General features: G+C 37.6%; 1 protein-coding gene across 9 annotated transcripts; it reads left to right on the top strand.

Moving 5' to 3' along the window:
* The first annotated feature begins 416 nt into the window (after positions 1-416).
* On the top strand, positions 417-27,772 carry LOC109090809 (AP-1 complex subunit beta-1). 9 transcript variants are annotated; one of them, XM_042723846.1, is made up of 25 exons: positions 417-548; positions 2,889-2,949; positions 3,413-3,518; positions 4,567-4,702; positions 5,794-6,039; positions 6,401-6,591; positions 6,949-7,170; positions 7,315-7,435; positions 9,069-9,164; positions 9,371-9,486; positions 9,764-9,929; positions 10,246-10,344; positions 12,022-12,281; positions 12,596-12,794; positions 13,268-13,288; positions 13,678-13,743; positions 14,682-14,711; positions 14,915-15,058; positions 15,417-15,562; positions 16,232-16,361; positions 18,661-18,745; positions 19,533-19,619; positions 20,647-20,801; positions 21,939-21,947; positions 26,215-27,772. In XM_042723846.1, the coding sequence occupies exons 2-25, from the start codon at positions 2,913-2,915 to the stop codon at positions 26,287-26,289; spliced, it is 2,943 nt and encodes a 980-aa protein (XP_042579780.1). In that variant the 5' UTR covers positions 417-548; positions 2,889-2,912; the 3' UTR covers positions 26,290-27,772. The 9 variants fall into 9 exon arrangements, with proteins under 9 accessions (XP_042579780.1, XP_042579781.1, XP_042579777.1 ...); XM_042723847.1 differs by having other exon boundaries at positions 485-576; XM_042723843.1 differs by lacking the exon at positions 417-548 and adding an exon at positions 621-798.
* The last annotated feature ends 37 nt before the right edge of the window (positions 27,773-27,809 follow it).

Raw genomic sequence — 27,809 nt, 5'->3', positions numbered from 1 at the left:
AGATAAACATATGACGGCTACAATGGCCTATTATAATAGTGTTTTAATAATATATAATAATTGAAAGAATATTCAAAATTTAGTAGAAGAGAATTAATGACAAAAATAGGCAACATCTGAAAAGTTATATTCAAGATATCATGATAAGTTGAAAAATGCTTTTGTAAACTTGAAATTACGTGAAATGTCACTAAATAAGACATTCACTGACGATTTTGTTATGATATAGTAATGTGAGGATACAACACTTAATCTTTAAAACGTGTTGCTATTTTCAATAGAATATAAATTGCAAATTAGGTAGGTTATTCTGTAATGTATGCTGATATAACTATAACATACAATCTCTTAGTATGTTTAAATGAATACAAATTGAAAACCAATGATTATTTTACTGTAACATTAGGGCATTCAACAGTGTGTAACATGAGACTGTAAACGTCCCTCAATGAAGGCGGAAGACGGAAGTGTGAATCATATGATGACAAAACATGTAAGGAGGGAGGGAAGGAAGAAGGCCGATCTGTACACACTCACTCTTCACTTCGGTAAGGAGCATTTCTCGGTTTGACTGAGGTACGGTGGCTCGTTTACACGTATCTATGGCTTTGTGCGCTGCGTGCTCGGACAGTAATACAGTCCGCTAGATTAAAGGCTTAACTGCGCTCCCATAAGCCCTGATTAAGAAGGTCATGAAGCTTTAGCCGTTAGCATTCAGCTAGCACACCATCGACTGTCTACGTCTCCGCGAGCAGGTTCATTCATCCGCCAAAAATGGAGTGGGCAAGTCAGCTGTGTGTGAGTGAAGGTCCAGTTTGCTCTTAGGATTAGAAGAAATACCCGTGGATTATTCTGAATTGAAAATGAGTTTAAAAATGTCGGATTCGGGGCGTAATAAAAGGGTTTTGCGAGTTAGCTCTGTGGGTTTACCTAGTGCGACTGTCACCTGCTGCAGTCACCGCTGCGCCACGTATATGTTTAACCAGTTGTTGTGATGTTACGGGTGTTGGTAACGTTAATCGTTTAAGATCAAGCGCTGCATCACGTTAACTGTCGTGCAGTGGACTCTCTGACAGTTGACAGTTACTTTATCTGTACTTGACTAACATTAGCAGGGACGCCGCCTCACAGGCTGACGAGAGAGATTATTCTTCTTGAAAAGAAACCCGTCTGGAATGGGAAGATGTGCACTGTTCAGTATATTCTTGTTTATTACTTTAAGTGCCTGCCAGCGTTATCAACTTTGAAATACTACGGCCTTTGGCTTTAGTTTACCACTGCTAAACTTTGTAAGACTTTGTTGCAAAAATGCTGTATTTATTGTAAAGTTTACATCTCTGTAAAACAGAATTAATGAATATGTTAGAAGCTTTCAGAATATTACACACATCTATCTATCTATCTATCTATCTATCTATCTATCTATCTCTACCATTCAAAAGTGCATTTGATTGATAAAAAATGTAGTAAAAAATGTTATTTAATATGTTTTAAAATGTATTCCTGTGAGGGCAAAGCAGAATTTTCAGCAGCCTTTACTTCATGCTTCAGTGTCATACGATCCTTTCTTCTTATTATTAATAATGTAAAAAATATTTGCTTAATAATGTGGTTGAAACCATGATGATTTTTATTCCGCCAGAGTTGTTTGGTGACTAGAAGAACGTTTAAATGAACAGTATTTGTTTAAAATAGAAGTCTTCTGTAGCATTATACTGTAAATGTCAAATTGATATTGTTATTGAATTACTAAATTGCTAATGATTATAAATTATTATTGCAAACACTAGTTTATATGATGCTGTTTTTTTTAAAGGGGTGTAATGATAATATAGTAATATGGTATGTTTGGTAATGAAATATCACAGCAGTCCTTGATCAATGATTTATGCATTTGGAGAGTTAGTGGACTAGTAGTGTTGCCTTACTAACTTACTGTGTCAGTATTGTCATTCATTTGCCATTTAGACAGGTGTGAACATTAACAGACAGGTGCTGTTTCATGGATGGTCATAATACAGTTTTTTGAATGGAAATGGTCAGCAGGGTTACACAAGGCATTCAGGTGCACAAATCATAATTCTGCAGCTTCTTTATTGTAACTGCAAGAATGACAATGACTCGTGCTGTTAGTCATTGGGGAAGACGAAATGCAGTAAATGCGACAGGTTTTTCCAACATTGATAATAAAAAAAAAAAAAAAAAGTTTCTTAAGCACCAAATCAGCATTTTAGAAAGATTTCTGAAGGATCATTTGAGACTGAAGACTGGAGTAATGGCTGCTGAAAGTTCCGCTTTGCATCACAGAAATAAATTACATACAATTACAACAGAAAACAGTAGAATAATTAAAAAATTGTAATAATATTTCACACTATAACATTTTTACTGTTTTTAACCAAATAAATGGATCTTTGTTAGGCATAGGAGACTTCTTTTAAAAGCATTAAAAATTCTTACTGACCCCAGACTTTGGAACGGTAGTGCATATAAATAAAAAACTAGTCATCAAGTCAGCTGAATCAAATAAAATACTGTTGTATCCCAAGGTTTCTCTTCCTCTTAAAAGACCTTTCAGGTGATGGCGAGAGTCTAATGTTCAATAACAGGAAATGGGAAGCTCTTCACAGCACATTTAGAGAGCATGAGAGGGCAGTCACTGCACATAAACAATATAATTTGCTGACTGAAAGAGAACATCAAGCTTTAACAATGTGTTTTTGCACAACTTTTTCCCCACTCCACAATCTGTAAGGAACATCAAGGAAGGTATCAGCAGGACAGGGACTTGACTTCCTCTTATTCCCCTGCGCTTGCACTTTTTCGGTATCCTACCTCCCTTTATTCTCTTCCACACTTTTCTTATGGGCTTTCCTTCTCTTCTGCAGGAGAACCGCGGCTTGGGATCCAAGATGACAGACTCCAAATATTTCACCACTACCAAGAAAGGTCTGATGCTTTCTGTTTTGGGATTAGTATAACAAAATGTTAAAGAGATTTAGTCATTGCAGATCATCAAGTGTACCATTACACATTTAAATACTGTTAAATAAATCAACATTTAGTGCTTTGATATTCCTGCTCTGTTTCTTTTCCGCAGAACCCAGTAAGCTAAAATCTAATATTGTGTAGTCTTATTTAACAGCAGTCTAAATGAGACTTTGAGTTCTGGCTTTATTTGGATTAGGCACTTGCAGGCACATGGTTGTGCCAGAACAGAGTATTTTAACTGCAAATAGAGCTGCACACAATACTTGGTCAAAGCCAAGAAAAACACTTTACGCAGAATTATGATTATTTTCTCTTTTAGGGTAAACAACTCCTCTAATACTGGCTGTCTGGACTTGCACATTATTTTCATGCTCTAGTTGTAATCTAAAATTAATAAATTCTTGTGTGTTGGACTGTTTAGGGGAGATCTTTGAGCTGAAGGCAGAGCTCAACAGTGATAAGAAAGAGAAGAAGAAGGAGGCAGTGAAGAAGGTCATTGCGTCTATGACAGTGGGAAAAGATGTCAGGTAAGACAAGTTTTTTCACTGTCAAGTATGCAACGTTTATATGAATTAGTGGTCGACCGATATTGTTTTTTTGACAGCCGATTAATTATTATTAATCTTTAAGAAATTTGAAATCATTTGACAATGGATAAATGTGTAAAATAAACATACTTATACTTTAGATGACAAAGTATTTTTCACAAATAAATAAATATTTAATAAAAATATAATTAAAAAGGAAGAAAACACTGTAACTAGCAGGGCACTCAGTATTCTGGGAAGTTTGTGTGCATTGGGAATCATATTTTTCAAATAAAGCCAGGTTAACACTCATTTTAACTACAGCACACAGTGAAAATGACATGAATATGATAGTTGGCAAATGCATAAAGCGCAGCATAAATTGAAATAACGACTTTTAAAGTTGAAAGTTTAAACCATTAAATTCACATGGACTGACCGTCACGCAGAGAACACGCGATCATTCTGGATAAAAATGCACACTTCACAATATCTCACAGCTGGATTCGACTAAATTTGCAAGGTTTGTGAAATTAAATGTTCATTAGTCATTCAAAGATTTGTTTAAATGATATAAATGCGTATCTGCTTAAAGCTGATGGCAAACGGGAAAGTATTATAATGTTTGCCTTTCTATTGCTAATAATATAAAAGCAATCATTATATTAATTTTTGTATACATTAATTCCTTTGTTTGACCATTCTATCTGATTATTAGACAGACTTCTATCCGTATTAGACAGAACTGTTAACGACGACAGCGAACAAGAGGGAGAATGTGAGCACTGTGAATTATTTTGAATGGGAACACCATCAAAATAAAAGTCCCGCCTCGAACACATCAGCCAAGGGGAAAAACTTATCGGCCGATGCCGATATTTGAAAAATGCCAAAAATCAGCCGATATATCGGCGTCGACTATATATCGGTCGACCACTAATATGAATGGCTCACTTTTTTATATGCTACTCTGCATGTCATCCATCCTGTGTTTCCATCGGTGCAGTATGAGTTTATGGAGTTCTGATCTTAATATTTTTGTTTCCAGTGCTCTGTTTCCTGATGTTGTGAACTGCATGCAGACAGATAATCTGGAGCTGAAGAAGCTGGTCTATCTGTACTTGATGAATTATGCCAAGAGCCAGCCGGACATGGCCATTATGGCAGTCAACACCTTTGTGAAGGTACAGTTCAGACAAAACAACTGATAGTATTTTTAATATTTTATCATACAATTTGCACAGGCAGTAGATAAAGATTGAAATGTTAATGTACTTTTCTATGAAAAACAACTGTAAAATACCCTATGGATTATAAAACACACTCTGAAGTTTAGACAGATGAAATTCCTACTCTGGACTGTGAAGTTCTTAAAAGGTATGGCAGCAGCAGAGAAACTCTCATCTCTATGAGTGCTAGAATAGTCGGTCTTTATAGGATGGTACAGTCTGCATGGCAGTCACTCCGTCAGCACTAATGAGTTTTTGCTGGCTTCCCACACACCTGAGAATGGAATGAGAGACAGATTACTGAAGCAAATAACTAGACGAAGACTAAAGCAAGTAGGCAATAAGGCCCATCACAGCAAATTAGAAAACACAGCAAAAAGTTTACAGGTCCTTCAGGGTCTCTGTCTTGTATTACACATCTCTGTCTTTTGTATCGGTCTCTCGGTGTTGGACTTTAATGGTGCTACAAACAGCAAAGCTGTTAGTTTATTTACTTTTCTCAGTTAACCTTTTTCATTGCTAGTTTTTAAATTATGCTTTTCAGTAGCAAATTTAATTGATTAGTTTTTTTTCATGGTGGAGACTTTTTCCATTGACTCCCATTGCTTTTATTCTGTGAAAATTTATATTTTCTATAACTTTAACAGAAACATTATATGGTATGTTTATTTCGCTGTTTCATACAGAAACCTGGTTTATGAAAATATGTAAAAGCTTGTAGCAAGGTATTTTTGCCATGTTTGTAACTTAGCTTAGCTAATTGTTTTGTATAGGCCTAATAGGAGATAGCTTAGTATATATTTTTGTACACATTCATATTTAATACACATAAATATAAAAAATGTATCAAAAGTGGCAGTAGAGACATTTATAATGTAACAAAGAAGTTTATATTTAAAAAAAAAATGCTGTTATTTTAAACTTTGCATTTATCATACAAATTAGCAGTAAATGTGTTTATATGTAAAAAATTTTTTTTCTTTTTTTTTTTTATAATGTCTGTATTTTAGGGCTTATGTGTGTTGGTGATGTGTTCTCTCCTGTAGGACTGTGAGGATCCAAACCCTCTGATCCGTGCACTGGCTGTGCGCACCATGGGCTGCATCCGAGTGGACAAGATCACCGAGTACCTGTGTGAACCTCTAAGGAAGTGTCTGAAAGATGAAGACCCTTACGTAAGGAAGACTGCTGCTGTTTGTGTCGCCAAGCTGCATGACATTAACGCCCAGCTGGTGGAAGACCAGGGCTTCCTGGACACTCTGAAAGACCTGATCTCCGACTCCAACCCCATGGTGAGGCATTATAACCCAAATAGCCAAATAAGATAAAACCGATCTAAGATATATAATTGATATGTGAAAGGAACATAAAATCCAAGTCCTGGTTAGATGCTGACAGTATTCCAAAAAAAATTATCTCTGAACTTAGATAAATATCCCTGAGTGCATCTGTACTCACGCTAATTCACTTGCCCACACACTTATGTTTGTTTAAAGGGCATCCGTGGGCTTGCCAGTGCCATGCAGCTCTCTCTTAGTCTCCATGGTGTGTAATTACATGCTATTGTTGTGCGAAACTCGAGACCCATCTCACACACTACCACTGTATTGAGTTTAATGCTTCTTCTTTTATTTTTATTTTTTTCTCCATTAGGTGGTGGCAAATGCAGTAGCGGCTCTGTCTGAGATAGCAGAGTCTCATCCTAACAGCAACCTCCTGGACCTGAACCCTCAGACAATTAATAAGCTCCTGACAGCCCTTAATGAGTGCACCGAGTGGGGTCAGATCTTCATCCTCGACTGCCTGGCCAACTACATGCCCCGTGATGACCGCGAGTCACAGAGGTCAGAGGGCAATGTTATTTTATCACTCCTGTGTGGTGGACACAGTTTCTCTAATGAAGTCTAGACGCTAGCTTCACTAATAAAGCTGTATCTAGTGTGTCACCTAGTATCTGCATTGATTACCTGAATTGAATGTAATTAGATCAGAGTTGGCTTTGAATCACAGTTGATTCAGTTACGCATTTTAAGAATCAGTATCGGATTGTTCAAATGTGGATTGCAATTTGAAAAATTAGTTTATATTTTCTACCATCCATAATCCAGGCATTATTAAACTGCACAGTGTGTTTTTGCCGTTAAAGATTTTTCTTTTTTCCTCTGCCTTGTTAAAGCATGTTTCTCTCTCTCCTCCCACAGCATCTGTGAGCGTGTAACTCCACGGCTGTCCCACGCTAACTCTGCCGTGGTTCTGTCTGCCGTGAAGGTTCTGATGAAGTTCATGGAAATGCTTCCTAAAGATCTGGACTATTACGGCACTCTTCTGAAGAAACTTGCTCCTCCTTTGGTCACGCTGCTCTCAGCTGAACCTGAACTGCAGTATGTTGCTTTAAGGAACATTAACCTCATCGTACAGAAACGGTAGGTGCAGAGCTGTGGAAAAGAAAATGAGTTTATATAAAGTGATGATGGTTTGGGTATTTCAAAAGTTAATGTACAAATAATTATATTGTAAATCAACTTAATTATATATTTCTCTTTTTTTTTTTTTCATGTTTTTACCAGTCCTGAAATTCTAAAACACGAGATGAAGGTTTTCTTTGTGAAATATAATGACCCAATCTATGTCAAGCTGGAGAAGCTGGATATCATGATCCGTCTGGCATCTCAGGCCAACATTGCTCAGGTGAATGAAACTGCACCCGCACCACCACACTTCACTAATGTAAAACATGATCTCTGCCTGATCATCTATGTTCATACATGTTTCTGTGACTCCACCCAGAATACAGTGGGGTCCAAAGGTCTAAGACTTCTAGTGAACAGTGTTGGGCAGTAACGCATTACTTAGTAACACGTTACTGTAATTTGATAATTTTTTTTATAAATGGAGTTATTTAACGCGTTATAATTTTCAAAAAAGTAATTAGAGTACAGTTACAAGCAGAGGTCTTTATACGTTACTGCCGTGTTACATTGCTGAAAGAATGCAGTGTTTTATAATCTAGAGATTGTAAAAAGGATGTTGAGTCAAGTGCATTCAGTGGATTAGAGACCTGCTCCCACGAGACCCAACGCAACAGAGTGCAGCGCAGGACAATACTTGATGCAGAGTCTCGCGGGATGCAGTGTAATAAAATGATTCACAGGATATATGTAAACATAAAATATCTATATCTATCTATTGCAGAAAAGTTACATGAACTAATATAAATGATTATCAGGTGCAAGCGTATGCAGAGTTTCTTTTAGGGCTATAACACGTGTTTGCAGTGTTGAGCAATGCAGTGCTGAAATATGCGTGCTCTCGAATCCTCTCATTATAACACATGAATTGTACACATTATGAAAGATTAATTATGCATATATTTATTGTGTTGTAACAGAGATTTGTGAGTTTGCGATAAATGCAGCACTCTTTGCTGGCATTCTGCCATGCCAAACCATGCACGCAGCATGCCATACCAAACCATTAACTCAAAATTCGCCTGCTTTAGTTAAAAATGACAGTGTTCTGTGAATGTTGACGTTTTAATAACAAATATTTATATTTGTAATAACAAATATTTAAGTAATATTTATATTTATATATTTTGTAATTACAATATTTAAGATTTCATAAATTTCATGGAGAAAAAAGTAACGTAACTAATAATGTAACTAATTAGCCTACTAATTACTTTTGAAATAAAGTAATCAGAACAGTAACGTGATTACTTTTAAAAGGAGTAATCAGTAATCTCAACAAATTTTAAAAGAAACTTTCCAAACACACCTAGTAAAAATGCATCTGTTTTGCATTTTTGTAAAAAAAAAAAAAAAAAAAAATTTAATAACAAATCACCATGAGTTTCACAATGTCTAAGTATTTGTTTTTTCCTCTTTTGCATTAATGATAGCAGCAATGTATATTTATGGTCTGCCCAATTTTTAATGTAATGATACAATGATTTTTGTAATGACAAAGAGGGAATATAATTAAATTATGTCTTACATGTACTTACAAATTTGTTCAGCCTTTCTTCTTTTTTTCTAGCCTTTTTATCATTATTTTATTGTTTTGTTAATTGGATTTTAAACCTTTGTCTATGAAGCTGAAATGGCAATAAAACGTAAATGTTATTACTACTACTACTTGTGTTTTATAATATCCTTTGTAATTTTTATTCTTGTTGTTTGTGTAGTTTTTGTTTTTCCTTTTCTTTTTTTTTTTAAATCCCGAAACTGTTATTTCACTTTTGGACCACACTGATCACATTAACATTTGAAATGTACGCTTATGAGAGTCTGTGTTAAATTTCTGTGTGTTTGGGTGTTAGGTGCTGGCTGAGCTGAAGGAATATGCCACTGAAGTGGACGTGGACTTTGTGCGTAAAGCTGTACGAGCCATTGGCCGCTGTGCAATTAAAGTGGAGGTGAGCTGGCCTGACCCTGATTAGGACTTAATTAACACTGACAGTCTAATGAGTGTTAATTTTAATTGTAAAGTTCACCACTCCTAATGAAAGAATTCAACCTGATGTATAAAAAAGCCAACTGCTTCATTGGTTAACTGATGATACCATTTATGCTTTAGCAGATTAGCTTATCTGTTTTTCTGTCCCTCCTGTCTTTGTTACAGCAATCAGCAGAGCGTTGTGTCAGCACACTGCTTGACCTCATTCAGACCAAGGTCAATTATGTGGTGCAGGAAGCCATTGTGGTCATCAAGGACATCTTCCGCAAGTACCCCAACAAGTAGGTTTTTCTGTGCTGCTTGTGCAGTTTCCCCTGTCCCTGACCTCTTTGTAACTAAAGCTGTTTCTCTCTCTCTCTCTCTCTAAACTACATCCTATTTCTGTTTGGCTAAGGTTCATTATACAGGTGTTAGAGGTTCATTGTCTCTGTTCAGCCATGCCTTTCATAGTAAAATGTGTTGGAGAATTCAATAAAGATTCACTGAACCCAGCCTTCACCCACCCCCCACTGTCATTTCGCTGCTTCATTGTTGCTTTTTTCCTGAATTTATTGTCAGATATGAGAGTGTGATTGCCACTCTGTGTGAGAACTTGGACTCTCTGGATGAGCCTGAGGCACGGGCAGCCATGATCTGGATTGTGGGAGAGTACGCAGAAAGGATTGACAATGCAGATGAGCTGCTGGAGAGCTTCCTGGAAGGCTTCCATGATGAGAGCACACAGGTGAAGTACCTTTCAAATTGCTTTATTAAATATGCTGTAATAAGTACAGCAGACTTGTGATATGCATGCATTGTGTTACTTTGCTTCAATGCGCATGAAGAAAAACTACAACAGTGTAACAGGATGACTTTTTGCTGTGGTATCGAAATTGGTCTCTCTCACTGGTAGTGGTAATTACTACTGAATTCTTGGAATTATAACAATAATTCCATACTAACCTAGTGAATACTGTAATGAACTCGCATGAACTTGTCACTTGGAAAATTGTGATACAGGATTTGTCCCTGTGTTAATGTTTTTCACGCTTCTCTTTCAGGTGCAACTGCAGTTGCTGACGGCTATTGTGAAGTTGTTCCTGAAGAAACCCACTGAGACCCAGGAGCTGGTGCAACAAGTGCTCAGTCTCGCCACACAGGTGAGATATCCACACGGGCGCTTATCAAAGCACACATACTACAGTGAGAAAATAGCTGCACTTATACTTGCTCACACCTTGAAGGACACCCTCTGTAGGTGTTGCCATTCTAAAATGGCAGATCTCTAAAGCAAGGCCGTTTGGCTTTCTGACTCACTCTGAAGAAAACGAGATATTAAAAAAAACTGATACTCGGCACCCTGATACAATTATTTTTTTTAACGAAATTCTGTAATTGCTTTTTGAAAATCGCAGGCAGACAATAAGACAATAAACAAACCACAGAATGGAAGACTTCTAAGTAGTAAACATGTCTCAAATGAATGTCATGTGAAATCCTGTGAAATATGAATGTCAAGTTAATAGCAAAATGTGCAATTACTTAGACCTAAACAACCATCAATCATTTAATAAACCTTCACATTGAGTTCCTCAGTGAGGTTAAAATTTATATTAAATGCACCAGTTCAGCTAGAATCTGGAGGTACTTGCGTTGCCTGTTTAGGGGGTTCCCTTTGTTGTCATCGTTGCAGAAAGGGGTTTCCCAAGGTTGCTGATTGGCTGGAAGTTCAGTGGTTGTTTGAAGTGACGTCTTGGGCATTGGCTGACAAATGGTGTGGAGTCAGTGGTTGGTTGAAGTTTTGAGGTGGGCACAGTCGGAGTTCGACTTTGCAGCAAAATTGAACTCAGAACATGAAACTCTCGACGGAAAGAAAAGCAACTGAAGTAAAAAAAATAAAAGGATGTAATGAGACTAGACGGTTTTTCTTCTCATCATGGTTAAGTAGCAGCGAGCGTGCAGGCTGAAACACACTGGAACGGTGCTCAAAGAACGCAAAAAACATGGGGCCCTAATGCAAAAAGCTAAATTTGATGGTGTCGTGAGTTTAAACTGTGCTGTTGCACACATCCCAAATGGTGTCTTGACCAATTAGACATTGTCTTAGTTCGGGTTGTTGCTATATTTCTCCTCCCAATAAATAAATCAACATGTTATCTTATATTTGGACATGATTTCTGTAACAAGAATATAATACATTTTACAAAGTATTGATTGATAGAAACATTTAAAGCTTTAAAACTCATACATACCCAACATGAATATAAACCTATAAACTATTCAATAGTTATTTGAAAGGCATACACAATGAGTGATTAGGACATGATAGTCAAATGTGTGGGTTACATATGTAATATGTAGTTATGCATAGAAATGATTAGATCATTTTTGTGCATCTACATCTGTAAAAGACAGTCTCTCTGTTGTTCTCATTAATATTCAGAGAAGGCACGAGCTTGTGCTGTCAGACTAGGATCTGAGATTGAATCTTGTCATTATTAACTTTGAGGTTCAGTGCCACAGGCTGTACTCGCCGCCAGGGTTCTGTCAGAATACCAAATGTCCTCCTTTATCCTAGGTGCCGTTTTATGGCCTCAAGATCTAATTCTCTCACCGCTGTTTTGCTCCCGGTGTTGCTGGCGTACCACTTGATCTTATCACACAGATGAATTGGTGCTTAAAGGAGTTTTGCATTATTTACACAAGACTCTGTCCTTGAGGTTTTGTGGAAAGAACCAGTCACCTCATTTTCTCTTCCTTCCTCTCACATCATAAACAGTGTATGATTCCCTTAGGTTCACTATTGGTCAATTTCATTTTCCTCTGTAACTCTGCAGGATTCTGATAATCCTGACCTGCGTGACCGTGGCTACATTTACTGGCGTCTACTCTCCACTGACCCTGTGGCAGCAAAAGAGGTGGTGCTGGCCGAGAAGCCTCTGATATCAGAGGAGACGGACCTGATTGAGCCCACCCTGCTGGAGGAGCTTATCTGCCACATTGGTACTCTGGCCTCAGTCTACCACAAACCTCCCAGTGCTTTTGTGGAGGGCAGCCGTGGCGTTCAGCACAAGAGAATTCCTGCTCGCGCTGGCTCGTGAGTCTCGGATTATTTTTTCTTTTCTTATATTACTTTATATATAGAATAGCAAAAATAATTATTTATATATATATATATATATATATATATATATATATATATATATATATATATATATATATATATATATATATAAAAAAGAATTTATAATGATTATTAATTTGTTAATATTTAATAATATATTTATAATGAAATTATTTTACATTTTGTATCTTGTTTAAAAATGTGTTAGTGTTTAAATGTGTTTTTTTTATTTATTAACATAAACAACAACAAAAAAATATTATAATTTGATAATTTCTCTCTGTCAGTGGGGAAAGTGCTGAGAGCTCTGATGTTGGCCAGTCTGGACCTTCTGAAGCTCCACCTGCCGTCATTCCATCACAAGGTGATCTCCTAGGTGACCTGCTGAACCTGGATCTGGCCCCACCCACTGCCACTGTCCCTTCAGTGCAGCCCTCGATGCAGATGGGAGCCATGGACCTACTGGGAGGAGGTCTGGATAGTCTGGTATGTTCATTTCCTGCCGCCTCTCGCTCTGCTACAAACATAATCACCCCTTTGTGGTGAAATTAGATTAATTTAAAGGGAAAAACAGTGTAATTACTGGAATGAATATACCCATCTGTTCCTTTAACAATCTGTGTGTGTGTGTATACAGAGGCTTGCAAGGCTTTTGGTAATGCCGTTGTCAGTTGTTCAGCTCACACATGTTATATTGTATTTTGAGTTAGCGTTGGCCTGAACAGCAGGATCCAGACCTACTTTACTAAATCGAGATCATCTAATCCCGAATCAGCCCCCTCCTCCTTAAACACACATCCAAACTCTCTTAACCAGTGTAATTGTGTCTGTTGAGAACTCACAGATGGTCCTGCATAATTACAGTTAACTCTCCTTGCCTGCATTTCCCCTCCGGTCTTCTCTTTCTCTTTTTTTGACTCTTTTTCCCTCTCTCTTTTATCCTTACGCTACACTTGCAGATGGGCGATGAATCAGATACGGTAATTAAACTAAGTGAAAGAGGAAGCAGACACTTTCATATCATGCCATTTCATTAGTCTAAATTGCGGATCTGTTAGTATGAGTATCCAATTTACTCATCACACCAGCAGAGGGCCATGTACATTTACAGCCCCAACATTTTTATTTACAACCCATTGAAACTAGTGTCAATATAAGTAAAATACCTACAATATTTTTTTTTTGTAATAACACATCTTGTATAAACAGTCCTGGGCTTGATATATTTCCGGAAGTTATGTCAGTATTTTTAGTCTCTGTAAAGTTCATGAATGTTTGTAGCGTTTTAGAAATCCCCAGCCTCATTCCCCTCATTTCTTCTGCTTTCATCCATTGGAAACATTTCATCCATTTCTAATTCCTCTATCAGCCGGGAGTTTCCCACAGGACAGAGGTGCAGTCTCCCCAGCCATCTTCTGATTATAGTGAGAGAGAGGTCTGTGTGGGTGTTCTCACCTTTTGAGTTTATCCTTAAAGTGTTCCTCTGTACTGATCTTAGACTAGTCCCTGTTGCCCAACATAAACTGCTCTGAGTTCAGTATGAAGGAACCATAAGAGCACCTTTCCACCTTTTTGTTTCAGTGTTTGAGTTAGTAGCAGTAGTTGTAGTCACACACAAGTAGTCACATCTCATACAAAATGTTTAATATGTTGAAAGTAGGGGTGGGCGATATGACTATATTTGCTTTCATAAGTGATTTATTGTCCCAATTATATATATATATATATATATATATATATATTTGTTATTAAAATAAAGAACAGGTACGCAAATATAAAACAACAAGACAAATGCAGGTATGTTAGACTGCTGTCACTCTAAAACTTCATTATAAAGATCCAGTTTGTTGACATGCGCCTGATTTCTTTCCCAGTGGTTTACAATCATTTAGGACATAACTGACTGTGTTTTTGTGGATACTCACCAAGACAGACATTTTATGGCCTTTTTTTGGCTTTATTAGAAACAGACAATAGGGATGAGACAGGAAATGACAGAGGAGAAGTGTTGGGGATGGGACTGGGAAAGCACCTCCTGACCCTGGATGGATGCTAACTTGGGTCACCCATGTACATCTTTCTGTATCACTTTAACATCTTAATAACTTTAAGCAGTTCTGTGCTGTGCAGATATATGTACACGCTGTGATATAAACAAAACCTTTATCGATTGACATTTCATATTGCCCATCCCTAGTTGAGAATAAAAAGTTTAAAGAAACTGTCCATCGAATGTCTCACAGCTTCTTTAGCAGCTCATTGACTTGCTTCCACCCACTGAGCTAGTTCCCCCTTCATCAACCTCTTCATAATTATCCGCATCTTTTCTGCCTACTGATCCTAACATTCACTTTTTGTCCTCTGTGTTCCCAGCTGGGAGGAGACATCGGCGGAAGCCCTTCGGTAAGATTTTAAGCAAAGTTCATCTAGACTTTGATGAATGCGCTTCATTGGAGGAGTATTAGCATCAACAGAGGGGTTTGCCTTCATTAATCAAAGAGCTGTTCAATTCCTTCTCCACGTCTTTTATCATAGTTAATTTGTCTTTTTCCTGATGGTCTTGTAGCAGTCTAGAAAAGTTGTAATACTTGTCTCCCTCTGCTCAGATGGGTGCCGGTTTGGGGGTGGCCCCAGCAGCCATGCCTACTGCTCTCGGCATTGCTCCTGCTGTTGGAGGTGGATTAGGAGACCTTTTTGACCTCGGTGGAGGTGTTGGCATGCCAACAGGATCCTACGTTGCTCCTAAAACTGTAAGTATAGAATCAATCAATACTTTGAATCAATAACTTTGGTTATTACTTTAGAAGTCTTTTATAAGCAGTTTCCCCGCTTTTTAAAGTCAATTTGTAATGCGGCAGCATTTCCTGGACTCTTAGTGGGTGTGCACATGTGCTGTGGTGCTCAATAACAGTCCAACTGAATGCAGATCTTAAAAAAGGCTTTAAAATGCAACTCTCATAGAATTATATGCTTAAAAAACAGTAAGGTGCAATGCAGGGGCCAAAAACATCTATTTGATGCATTTGGACAGAAACAGACGTCCTGTGTGTGTCCGCCTAACTCTCTTTCTTTCTCCCACACTCTCAACCTGTTTATCCGTGGGATCAGGTGTGGTTACCGGCAATGAAAGCTAAAGGGCTGGAGATTTCTGGGACATTTGCCCGACGCGGTGGGATCATTCAGATGGATCTGACTCTTACCAACAAAGCCATGAGTGTGATGACTGATTTTGCCATTCAGTTTAACAGGAACAGGTGAGTCCAGTGGCAGAACGGGAGACTGTTTTGGAGGTCTCTTCAAGGTTTTGCTCTTCTCTCTGTGGTATCTTCTCTGATTGTTAATCAGTTTGGAGGCCTGCCTGGAAGGCTTTTCATTCATTTATATCATTTTGTCAGTGGGATCATTCAAGGACATGCTGATATTCTAAAAAGACTTAAATGTGTTCATGTAAATTGAGGACTTCTGTCTAGAAAATTACTGCTTATATAGTAAAGTTCTACTTAGATCTGTGACTAATACATGGGCAACAAAAGGTCATATTCTTATATATGTATAGATTTATAGAATGGTGCTTTCTCACACTAATCTCAAGCCACAATGTACTTGCCCTCTCAAAAGTGCACACATCTAAGTCTTTGTGATGTTCTTGTTCCTAGAAGGTCCCTCTACCTGTAAACATGCAATAGATTTACAGATTGCAGACAATAAAACAATTTCAAATCCTTACCAAATATTTGCATACATATTTGCAGCATCAGAACTGTGAATATGACATATGAATAAGTATGCAAATTAAATTACCCACATTTAACTGCATTAGTTTTAGCTAAATGAAACTTTAATTTCAGTTTCTGTAACAAAAAAAAAAAAATCAGTTTTTGTTGCATCACTAGTCTAAACTGTGTTTTTCTATTTTTCTGTAGTTTCGGTCTCGCCCCTGCTGGCCCTCTGCAGGTTCTGACTCCTCTGAGCCCCAATCAGACCATTGACGTTAGTCTCCCTCTCAGCACGAGCGGCCCTGTCATGAAGATGGAACCTCTCAACAATCTGCAGGTAATGTATCCATCGCATTTCTGCAGCATCATAATTCATGTACAGTATGAAATGAGTGATGTGCTGTTAAGCAATAAAGCAAGCCCCCAATGAGCATTTATTAGCAGAGGCTGCAGCCCAAAAAAGCCATTTCAGAGGCCGTACTATAGACATTAAGTGTGGGTGGTTACCAAGGGATGCAACTTCTCAGAAGAGATTCAGTAAAAAAAAAAATCATCATTAGTGGTTCTCCCTTGACTGTTTGCTCTCTCTCTTTTCTGTCTTTCTCTTCCTCTCACTGCATGTCCATTTCTGTCATCTTTTAATCAGGTCTGCAGCAGTACAGCAATAGATCTGAATTAGCTGTTCCTGATTATCTCTCTCACTGGAATCATTCACAGTGCTCTCCAATGACTGCACTGGGAAATAAACCACAAATCCCACAGACTACAATAGGAAGGCATAGGCATTTTGGAACAGTGCAATCACTAATTGGTAGTAATTAAACCAGGAAAAGATTGTGTTGAGCTTCAGGGACTGTTTTGGTTGGGTGAAGCAAATGCAAAAATATAGGATCTCACTTCTTCTCTCTCAGAGCCCTAAAGGAGATTAAAAGAAGATAGTGTTTTAATCTGAAGATTTTATAGAGCCCTTCAGGCTTTATCTAATGCCATTTTCAAATGAAATGCATGTGAGAGAGATTAGGGAGCGTTGTGTTCAGGATGCACATGTTAGACTTGCATTAAATGGTTAATCATAAATATGTCTCTTTCACTTTCTGCTCTGTGCTTATCGTTGAAGTCATCAGCAGGGGTTTAAGAGAGCTGTATGATGATAATAATTATGGGATTTGTCGCTGTGAATCATAGGAGGCAACATGAAATTTTATCTCCATTTTGCTAGGACTGATGTAACAATATGTCTGGATATCAGGCAGCTCACAGCTTCAGCACGTGTATTTGATCTGGACATGTTTTGGCTTACCATGCGTTTCCAGTCTTTGCAGGCATGGATTACAACAGCTGATACTACTTCCATTCCCAGAGAGGCTTGTGGCATTATTAATTTCACACGTGGCTGCCGATAATAGATCAGTTATTCATTGCAGTGGCATCACAGGAAGTGAATGTTACTCATAGACTGAATGAAAGGCAATATTTATTTATTTTTCTGTAGCTTGACTCATTGTCATTATTTGCAAGGCTAATAATACTGTAGATCAATCTGAACAGAAGAGAAACCAATTCTAATACGTCATGTTTGGTTCAATTCCTGACAATTCCACAAAATGAAAAGTTTGATTTCTGATTTCACATTAATTAGTACATTGGTTATTCTTCATATTATTTTGCCTGATGGTTCTATAGTATTTCTAACCACAATTAGACAAGTGAGGGAGGGATGAAGCTGGTTTTGCTGGATGAATTATTCAGAAGTGGAGTGTAGCAGGTCTGGATGTCTATGTGGGGCTGCCTGTCCCTCTCTGAGGCTGTGTAGTCTTTATTCTGATGGATGCTGTGCACCTGCTGTCAGCTTTTATAAAAGCTCCCCTGGGTGCCTTTCAATCCCTCATGCTCTCAGAAGATTTACAGCCATAATCAGATGAAAGTATGGTGTTTTTTTTTTTTTCAGCTGCAAACTTACTAATGCTAAAAATGGAAAAACAAAGAAGTTGTTAAGCACTTTTTTGACTGACTTTTTGTATTTCTTTCAAATTCATGCAAATAAAAGCTGAATTAGGATGATTTTTAGGGCAAGAAAAACCTCAGCTTGTAACATTTTACAATAGAAATAATATAGACAATAACTCACGTAGAATATATTTACTGTATATCTGATTCTTTAGGACAGGTGTTTTTGAGTATGCTTGTCCAGGACACATACGCTCGCTCTGTTTTCTCGAACTGTCAGTTGCCATCTTCTGTCCTCTTAGTGAGTTTGCCTTTGAGGCATTCACGCATGTTTGAAGTTCACATCCTGGCGTGCAAACATGAACTCCACACACAGGAGCTGAACCCAACCTTTGCAAAGCCACAGAGGGTCTTAAACAAAAGAATGAAGAGCGAGAAAGAGAGAGAGAGAAGCAAAATGGCAAAGAAAGAGATGATCAAAGGACCATATTTCCCTGCTATTCTTTGGTCTGTGTGTGTGTGTATGCCATTCTTTGAAAGTGCTGGAGAAAGAGAGGCCCATTTATTTTGGCTGCATTTATGAATTGAATTCTGTCTGCTCTTAACAGGGTTTGAGAGCCTTGGCCACAGCCACAATGTTTTAAATCACAGTCGTAATGTGTTTCTCTCTCTCTTTGTCGATGCTGCAGGTAGCTGTGAAGAATAACATCGACGTGTTCTACTTCAGCTGCCAATATCCCCTCAGCCTGATCTTTGTAGAGGACGGAAAGATGGGTGAGTGTGTTTGTGTGCAGTGCACCCTTAATCACTGCCTGCGTAAGCAGAAGTGCTTCAGGTGATTGTGACGTCAATTCTTTATTTTTTTGTGTGTGTGTGTGTTCTCTTAGGTTTTGTTTGGGTATTGTTTTTAAGTTTTGACTCATGACTTGTGCTTGACAGTGTGAGCCAGATCTGTGTCCAAATGAATGTGTAAGAAAAGATGTTAGGGTTTATGTGGAGACGTGTGTGTGTGTGTGTGTGAGAGAGACTGCTTGTGCATAAATGGTTTCTCCAGGAGTCTCTTAAATGGAGTTCAGTCTCTGCAGGATATCATACAAATGCACAGTAGCTGTGTCAGAAAAAAAATAAATAAATACTGCCTTTGCGGGCAGAAAATGCAAGTAGGAAGGCATCAAGGCACGCTCAAATCATGTTGAGAGAAGCCATATGGGCATTTGGACACGACTAAAGTGGGGCACCATGCAAGTTGGAAAAATATTAAATCAATATGGGTCCTTTTTAATAATTTCTACCAAGAAATAAGGATATATATTGCTTGGTCAACTCTAAAGCTTGCTAGATTGTGTTGTACATCTTTAGACATAACAAAATGGTGCTTGAATAAACAGTCTAAAAGCATATTTGATGTGGGGTGCCTTTATAGAAAAACATCTGACTGAAAGCAAGACAACAGCCTTTAGTGTCAGATACAGCCAAACTGCATTCTTCTTTTTTGCTTTCTACCTTTTTTTTTCCTCTGGTGTCCTCTCACATGAACTCCTTTTGTCCCTCTGCTTCTCAGAACGTCAGGTGTTCCTGGCCACCTGGAAGGACATTCCAAATGACAACGAGGCACAGTTCCAAATCAAAGACATCCATCTCAACTCAGGTAACAGGAATAAAATGTGAGCTGTGCATAAGTGAATTGGGTGAAGTGTGTGGAGGAAGATGAGAATAAATGAAATGGAGGAAATGAAACAAATAAGCAATGATATGAAGGATGGAAGTGCTTTGCTCTTCTCAGTGCTTTGGATTATACTGACTGTCACACGCTCTGTCTTTTAAAAGAACACACTGTCCTGTTGAGGTCTGTCTCTGAAGAGTGCTGATCGGGTGGCCTGTCTGGGTGTAATTAACTCGAGGCAGGTTTTTGGGGAATAATCCTCTTCCGCCTGACTGTTTGCATAAAATAATTGTGAATCACACTGGCATGAACATGCACACACTCTCAGTGATATTGCTAATGAATGCACTGTGGGTGTCTTCAGTGCTCTTGTTTTTTTTACTTGACTCTCTCTCTCCTCTCCATTTGGCTTGGCATTTAATATAGGTGTTGCTGCATTGTTAAATATAAATCTCCTGTCCCAAAGCAAAATATTTTAATGTTAGCAGAGATTTGAGCTTGCAGTTAAATGGCTATGATGAGAAAGCACAACATATATACAGTAGATTGTACAGAAACAACTCAACTTTATTGTGTGTTACTCATAAGTTTTTTTTTTTCTTTCTGTTTTGAGCAATTAATTATTAAATCTTTTCAACAGTAGTCAACTAGTCACATCTGATTCACAAAATAATGTTGTGAGATGGTTCTTTTTAGTGAATTGGTGAATCCATGTAACGTTTAAATAAATGGATATCAAATTAACATTTCATATACTCTTTGAAAGGCAGATCAACGCTTTTGTTCTATGAAAAAAATAGGCAACTTAGACAAAGAATTTGAAAATTGGTTATTTTTGAGCTAACTTTTCTTTTAAATCAGACTAATTACTGAATGGTTCATATGTCAGCGTGTAAGTAAAAATACGCATTTGCCACAGAGTTGCCATAGAGACTCACTCAGGTTCAACTTGTCTTCAGAAAACCTGCTATGTGTGTCTGTGTTTTGTTAATGAGTAACTTCTCTCTCACAGACGCGGCCAGCAACAAGCTGCAAGGCAGTAATATCTTCACCATAGCCAAGAGGACAGTGGAGGGGCAGGACATGCTGTACCAGTCTGTCAAACTCACCAACGGCATTTGGGTGCTGGCAGAAATGCGCATACAGACCGGCAACCCCAACTACACGGTAAATGAGAACCAAGAGACATGGAGGATGTTGTAGTGGATGTGAAGAGACTAGCAAAGTACCACTCAAACACACACAGATCAATAAAGACAAGAGGATGTGCTAGAGGAGACCGTAGCGGCCGCACGTCATAGAGTGTGTTCTCTGCTGAGAGAGAGTACGGCTCTCCTGATATTTCCTAGTGAGTCATGCGGGAGCAAGATCTGTGTGTTTGTGTGCACGCATGAGAGAAGAAGCGGGTAAAAGGGGAAAGGTCTGCTGGGTAGATCAAACACCTCCTTAAAGCCTACTGAGCTGCATGCCTAGATAGCATTTTACTGGCATTATAGTTGCCTCAGAGTCCAAAAATGCTGTCTAGTCAGGCTGCATGTTAGGTTGGAGACCCAGCCATTGTGTTCAGAGAGAAAGAGTATTTGGTAAATCCTGGGTGGGTGAAGATAAGGAGAGAAGATTGTCAAGAAAAGATGTCAGTCCTCCTGTTAGTCCTTTCTCCCTTTGGTTTTGTGGGATTTGCCATTATCACTCAGCTCAATGCGGAGTGTTTGTTTCTTCTCCCTCGTGTTACCTTTCACGTTTCCCACATGAATCATGCTTTACAATTGTAGGGCACCATTTATTCTCTCAGATCTCAAGTGCACCTAGAATTGCGTACGCTAGCATGGTTCATTCCGTGTAGCAGCATATGCATCCAAGAGAGAATTGAATTATTAATATATTATACAATTGTAATTATTTTTCATCAGAGTTAATCAACATATTCAGCTGTTTTCATCATAGCATGCACATTTATTATATTATTCCCGAAGCGATGTGGCACCTTTCTTGAGTCGTGTACAAATTGGTGCACCATTATTTTTCTGTAAAGCAATACATCATGCACAAATCCCATCTTCTTTACAGAAGTAGTTATGTTACATAAACTATTATCTTACATAAAATTAATCACATCAAATGGATCTAGCCCCTACTGAGTGCTTAAATTAGGTTAAATATGTGCCATCGCCCACGTATCCTCTATTACATCTTATTGTCTAAGTCACAAATGTTATTATTTATGATGTTTGATTTTATTGTATTTTTTCCCCTGTGTGTTTGCTCATATCTGCACTCACCTTTGATGATGACATCACAATGCAGGAAATGGAGGTTGGGTGTTTTTTCCCCAAAAAATAATCTTAACTTAAACTAAACGGCTTATCTTTACATCTTGCTGCCTTTAAATGAGCATGGTTTTTTCTTTGACTTCCTACTATCTACAGTAAACAGTCCACTGAAACAAAGCATGTCTGTAATAACAGTGAATGTCACAGCTATGTGACTTCATATAAGAGCAACTGTTTTGAATGATCAAACAACCCACACAAGGAAATGTGTAGAAGTTCTAGTTATATGTCATGATAGAAAAGCATGATATTATAGGAAGATACTGAGGTTGTGTGCACAGATTTATTTTCCAGATTTCATTCCAGGAATAAACAAATTGAATAGCCTTCATCAAAGCAGTTGCTCTTCAGCAGGAACCCGTCGATTCACGGCATGTGCTTTTAATGTGCACAAGACTCGCTCTCCTATACACACACCAGTGTTTCCTGCAGCGCTTTCAAGCTGAATCCAAAAATCCGCAGTTAAATCTACACCGCCACCACAAAATGATATTTTATCTGAGATATGAGCTGGTGGTCTGAATTAAATGTGATGAGATAAGCTGCAAAATTATAGCAAGAAAACAAGTTGTTTTCCTGACTGCACGCAAAAACAAACTCGACCAGTGTTGTCTGAATCACTAATATGTGACTCACTTCTTTTCAAGAATCATTTAAAACTATTTTTACAAACATTCTGACAAATCTTTCATTGAATAAACTAAATTTGTCGAAAAATTAGATTTGCACTCTTAAACTGAAAGTTATTGGCTGGACGGGGCACAACTTTCTGAAGGAAACACTGATGCACAACACATCTGTAAGGGTCTGCTAATCTTCCATCTCTCTTCTCACATCCTAACAGCCACTTTAAGAGGCAGAACTGTTATTCACAGCTCAGACACGTGCTCCATGAATCATGGTTGTTTTGTTCCTGGCTGTTTGTTGTAGCATATAAACAATATTTGTCTCAAAGGACAGAAAAATGTGGCAGTGTGGCTATACTGTGAAATGGTGTGATATGTTGTTTTCTCTAAATATCTAGCAATGTTTCCATTAGCTACAAAGCTGTACAATTTGTCACTGTTCGTTGTCCCTATGGCAACCAGGCATCCAATGGCACGGCCCGATTCCCCTTTAAATGCTGCGAGCGTCTGATGGCAGAGATCTGTTAAAGCATTCCTCTGCAAACCTTCGTGCAGCACCCCGCTGCTCCCACTCTTCCTGTCATCCCACCATCTCGTCTGTTTTCATTTGTGCTTTGATTACATTCTTCTCTATTGTCGCAACCTGCCTCTATATCTATATCGAAGTCTTAGAGTCACACCATCCACTCTTCCTTCTTTCTGTGGTTCATGCCCACCACCCACCTTTGCAGTATCTCCAGTCAAATTATAGAATAATGTAACTGTTAATAAAACGCCTCTGCGTACAGGAAACTGATGCCACAAAGCAAGTCGGCACCAGTGTCATTGCATCTATGTGCATTTGTGCACCCACTACATTCTGCATGAAGCTGAGACAAAATCCTCCAAATCTTGAAGGGGAGCAGGCTGGGGTTTGATTGATAAGGACATGCCACCTCATTCTTAGATGTTCTCAGCAAATTCATTCAACTAATTTACCTGTCAAAATTTGACTGGTGAGGAGTTTAATGATCTTTACACTGTTCCCCAAGCTGTGTATTGATCTTTATTTCTATTCTTTGTACAGTATATTACATTTTTATTTTGTTAGAATTTTTTATATATATAATTTAAATATATACTACCATTAATTAAGACCTTGGGGTCAGTAACTTTTTTTTTTTATGATCCCAACTTTTTTTTTTTTTTTTTTAATACTTTGATTTTTTTTATGTAAGTGGATAGTTTAATTTTCATCAAGGATGCATTCAGCAGATGTACAAAACAATGTATAAAAGCTTTCTATTTCAAATAAATGCTGTACAACTTTCAATTAGTAAAAAAAAGCCCTGAAAAAAGTCACTGCTTCCACAAACAATATTAAGCAGCACAAATGTTTTCATCATTGATCATTCTGTAAGAAATATTTATTGTGCAGCAAATCAGCATATTAGATTGATTTCTGAAGGATTATGTGCTAAAAATTCAGCTTTACCATCACAGGAATATTGCATTTTAAAATACATTGCAATGATATATTGCAATATTCACAGCATTAATGTTAATGTATATATGTATAAATGCTGACTTAGCTTGAGCATAAGAGACTTTTTTTTCAAAAACATTAGAAATCTTTCTCACCCTAAACTTTAAAGAAGAATTTATTTTGTAATAAACTGCAATATACGTTACTTTTAATGATTTCATTATATATTATCATATGCCTATATATAAATCAGTATGCATCTGATTGGCTGTGAATCTATTCTATTATAAAGCATTTTTACCTTGAAACAAACGGATGCAAATACTCATTATTTGAAACATGTTCCATCATCCTTGGTGAACACAGTATTAGTTATCTCTAACTTAGAGTGTGTAGTCACCGAGTTCTTTTTTTTGACTAGTGGGAGCCTCACAATCGCTGCAGGGTGATCTCATAGAAGCCCAGAGAGAACTCTTGGGTTTGGGAGGGATAAATTGTGCCATTGATCTCTCCCTCATGCTCATCTCTTTCCCTTTCGCACTTCTGATGTCCTGTTACGCAGTACCCACAGGCTTTCTGATTATCCTCCGTATGGATCTGCTGCAGCGCTCACTTGACAAAAGAGGAAGCAGGTGTTGCAGTAGATGGAGGTCTCTACTCATGTCGACCTCTCCAAGTGCTGTTGCTCCTCTGGCATTAGTCTGTGTTTGTTTGTCTATTACTCTGTTAGTGCCATGTGAGATCCTTTTAGGAGGAACAGCTTTTTATCTGGCTCACAGCAAGTAAACACAGCTTGCTTTTGAATTTGCTACAGGTGGTTAGTTTAAATTGTTTCTCAAAATGGGTAAAAGCAGAAACACCATTCAGATGTTTGGGGTTGGCAAGACATTTTATAATGGTTTTTATAATGTTTTTGAAAGAAGTATCTAATGCTCACCAAGGCTGCATGTATTTAGTCCAAAATACGTGACCCTGGACCACAAAACCTGTCTTAATTCACTGTTTTTTTTATTTTTTTTAGAAATAGCCAAAAAAACATTGTATGGGTCAAAATTATTGATTTTTCTTTTATGCCAAAAAATCATCAGGATATTAAGTAAAGATCATGTTCCATGAAGATATTTTGTAAATTTCCTACCATAAATATATCAAAACCTAATTTTTGATTAATAATATGCATTGCTAAGAACTTCATTTGGACAACTTTAAAGGTGATTTTCTCAGTGTTTTGATTTTTTTGCACCCTCAGATTCCAGATATTCAAATAGTTGTATCTTGGCCAAATGTTGTCTGATTCTAACAAACCATACATCTATGCAAAGCTTTTTAATTCAGTTTCGAGACTGGTTTTGTGGTCCAGGGTCACATATAATAAAACAGTAATCCGGTGAAATATTACAGTTTAAGTGAACTGTTTTCTATTTAAACATATTTTAAAATGTAATTTATTTCAGCAGCCATTATTCCAGTCTTCAGTGTCACATGATCTGTCTAAAATCAGTCTAATATGCTTATTTGTTGCTCAAGAAACATTTCTTATTATTAGTATTGTAAGCAGTTGACCTTTGTAATATTTTTGTGGAAACCATGATGCATTTTTTAAGGTTTCTTTGAAGTTCAAAAGAACAGCATTTATTTGATTATAAAAAATTATAACATTATTTTTTGTAACTTTTTTTGTCAAAGTTTTTTAAGATTAAGTTAATGCATGAAAGTATAAATTTCTTTCTTGATCCCAAACGTTTGAACAGTGGTGTACTATACATTTATAGAATTTATTTTATATATGCCTGGTGCACGTAATGTTGTGCTTTCAGACTTGAAATGAATGTAAGAACCTTTTCTTCAGCTAATAATAAGGCAAAAATTGGAAGTGTGAGTCATAAAGTGTAAGCTTGTTTTGATCTTCTTCATGGCAGTGTTTGTAATTTTGTGCTCTTGGTACAGTGAAGGAGATTTATATTGTATTAGTGTGTTGGCAGGCTTTCAGCATTACTAGTGTTCATTTTCTCTCACTTTTTTTCTCCATTTTGAAATGTCTTAATTTTCTTAGCATGCCCTCAAATCTTCACTTAACAATTTTTAATGACATTTAAATTGATACTTGCCAGTGTGTCTGTATTTTATTCTAATCTCTCTTCCTCCGTTTCTGTCCTCAGCTGTCTATAAAGTGCAGAGCACCAGAGGTGTGTCAGTTTGTGTTCCTGTGCTACGAGTTGGTGCTGAAGAACTGAAGTGGGGGGAAACCAACAGGAAACTACAGTTCCCAGGCATCGTTTGGGTGACTGAAACTTGATTGGACCAGTCAGAGAAGGAACCCCTGCTGTCTTGAATTTCCCTCAGACTGTGCTTTCAGCATTGACTGAATCCCAAGGAATTTTTCTTCATTATTTTGTCCATTCCTAACACCATTCTTTATCCCACCTGTTTCCATCCTGCAGTCTTTAAAATATTACAGTAAAATACGACACACAAAATATAAAGATATTTTTAATTCACATATGTGCAGGTGTTCTACTCAGCAAATTTCATTCCTGTACTACATGATTGCTTCGATGTTTATCCTGGGTGATTGTTTTTCCCCCTCATGGACATCAAGCATCACACATAGATGATCTCAGAGTTGTAGACCAGCCTGTATTCGTCATCCATCCAGTTGTAGAAAGGGTGTGTTTACTACATTTGAGAGAAACCTTTCAATACTGCTGTTTTTAATTTTTAGTCTTAATAATCAGACAGTGGGTCGCTGGGTTTGTATACACACAAACAGTAGAAATCTTTATTTATTTTTGGTTCTTTTTTATTAAAGCTCTCCCTGGTCTTTCCTCAGTCATTTAGGTCTCCCACAATTTCTTTTAAGGGACTGCTGTGTGTTTATCCAGAAGCACTACACTGCTGAGTAAATTTTTCTCTGTCTTCAAAATATCTCTGTATTTGGTGATGACTAAGTTTGCAGTCATGTTTTGCTATTAAGCTGGGTTTAATTTTAGTAACTCCTGTCTTTTGTGTGCTGTGTATCAGTTGTGTGTGTGTGTGTGTGTGTGTGTGTGCGAGTTGGAGATGTAACATGCTGCATGTTCTGTTCCTCCTCCCTTATTCCCTCTAATGATTATGTACATACCCATATATTTAAGTGGGTTGTTAATTTAGTGTTAGTGTGTGTGTGTGTGTGTGTGTGTGTGTGTGTGTGTGTGTGTGTGTGTGTTGATAAACTGTTGGATCTGTGAGGGAGACTTGACTCCTAAAGATCATCCTGCAGAAAATGATCTTCTTTATGGTATGAATATCTCATAAGTCACACTGAATGCAATGCTCCTGAAGACTCCTGCTTTGCAAAACAACTTGTTCACTGAACATGTTTCTTCTCTCATTATTTACGGGACAGGGAAATGTAGTTAATCTTACATGTCCATGTGATGTTTAGTTCTTTTAAACCATGTTGACAAGGTGGACAGACCTCTCTGTAAAATAGCAACCAGGCAAAACTGCTGACCTGGAACACACACAATGTTGTGTGTACACTTAGAAGTTCCCAAATAATATTGATTATTGTTTTTCTTTTAATCATAGTTTGCTGATTCTGTATGCATTTTACTCTGTTGGTTTAGTCATAGGGGTGACTACAAGGAGATGTGCAGCAAAGAAATTTGCTTTACTTTTTGTTGGATTCTGTCATGAATGCATCTGTTATAGAAATTAAAGTATATTACCCATTGATTTAAAGTGTAATCATTCCGGCCTGGATCGTAAAAAT

This window comes from Cyprinus carpio, chromosome B5 (assembly GCF_018340385.1).
Source record: "Cyprinus carpio isolate SPL01 chromosome B5, ASM1834038v1, whole genome shotgun sequence".
Lineage (NCBI taxonomy): Eukaryota > Metazoa > Chordata > Actinopteri > Cypriniformes > Cyprinidae > Cyprinus > Cyprinus carpio.
The sequence above is the reverse complement of the archived record's forward strand: the minus strand, read 5'-3'. Positions and strand labels throughout refer to the sequence as shown.

Bases quoted from the DNA above. Each gene is read 5' to 3' on its own strand.
- LOC109090809 (XM_042723843.1), top strand. From the start codon at position 775: ATGGAGTGGGCAAGTCAGCTGTGT. The intron at 799-2,888 runs GTGAGTGAAGGT...TCTCTTCTGCAG, and splicing joins AGTGGGCAAGTCAGCTGTGT to GAGAACCGCGGCTTGGGATC. The intron at 7,436-9,068 runs GTGAATGAAACT...TTTGGGTGTTAG, and splicing joins CTCAGGCCAACATTGCTCAG to GTGCTGGCTGAGCTGAAGGA.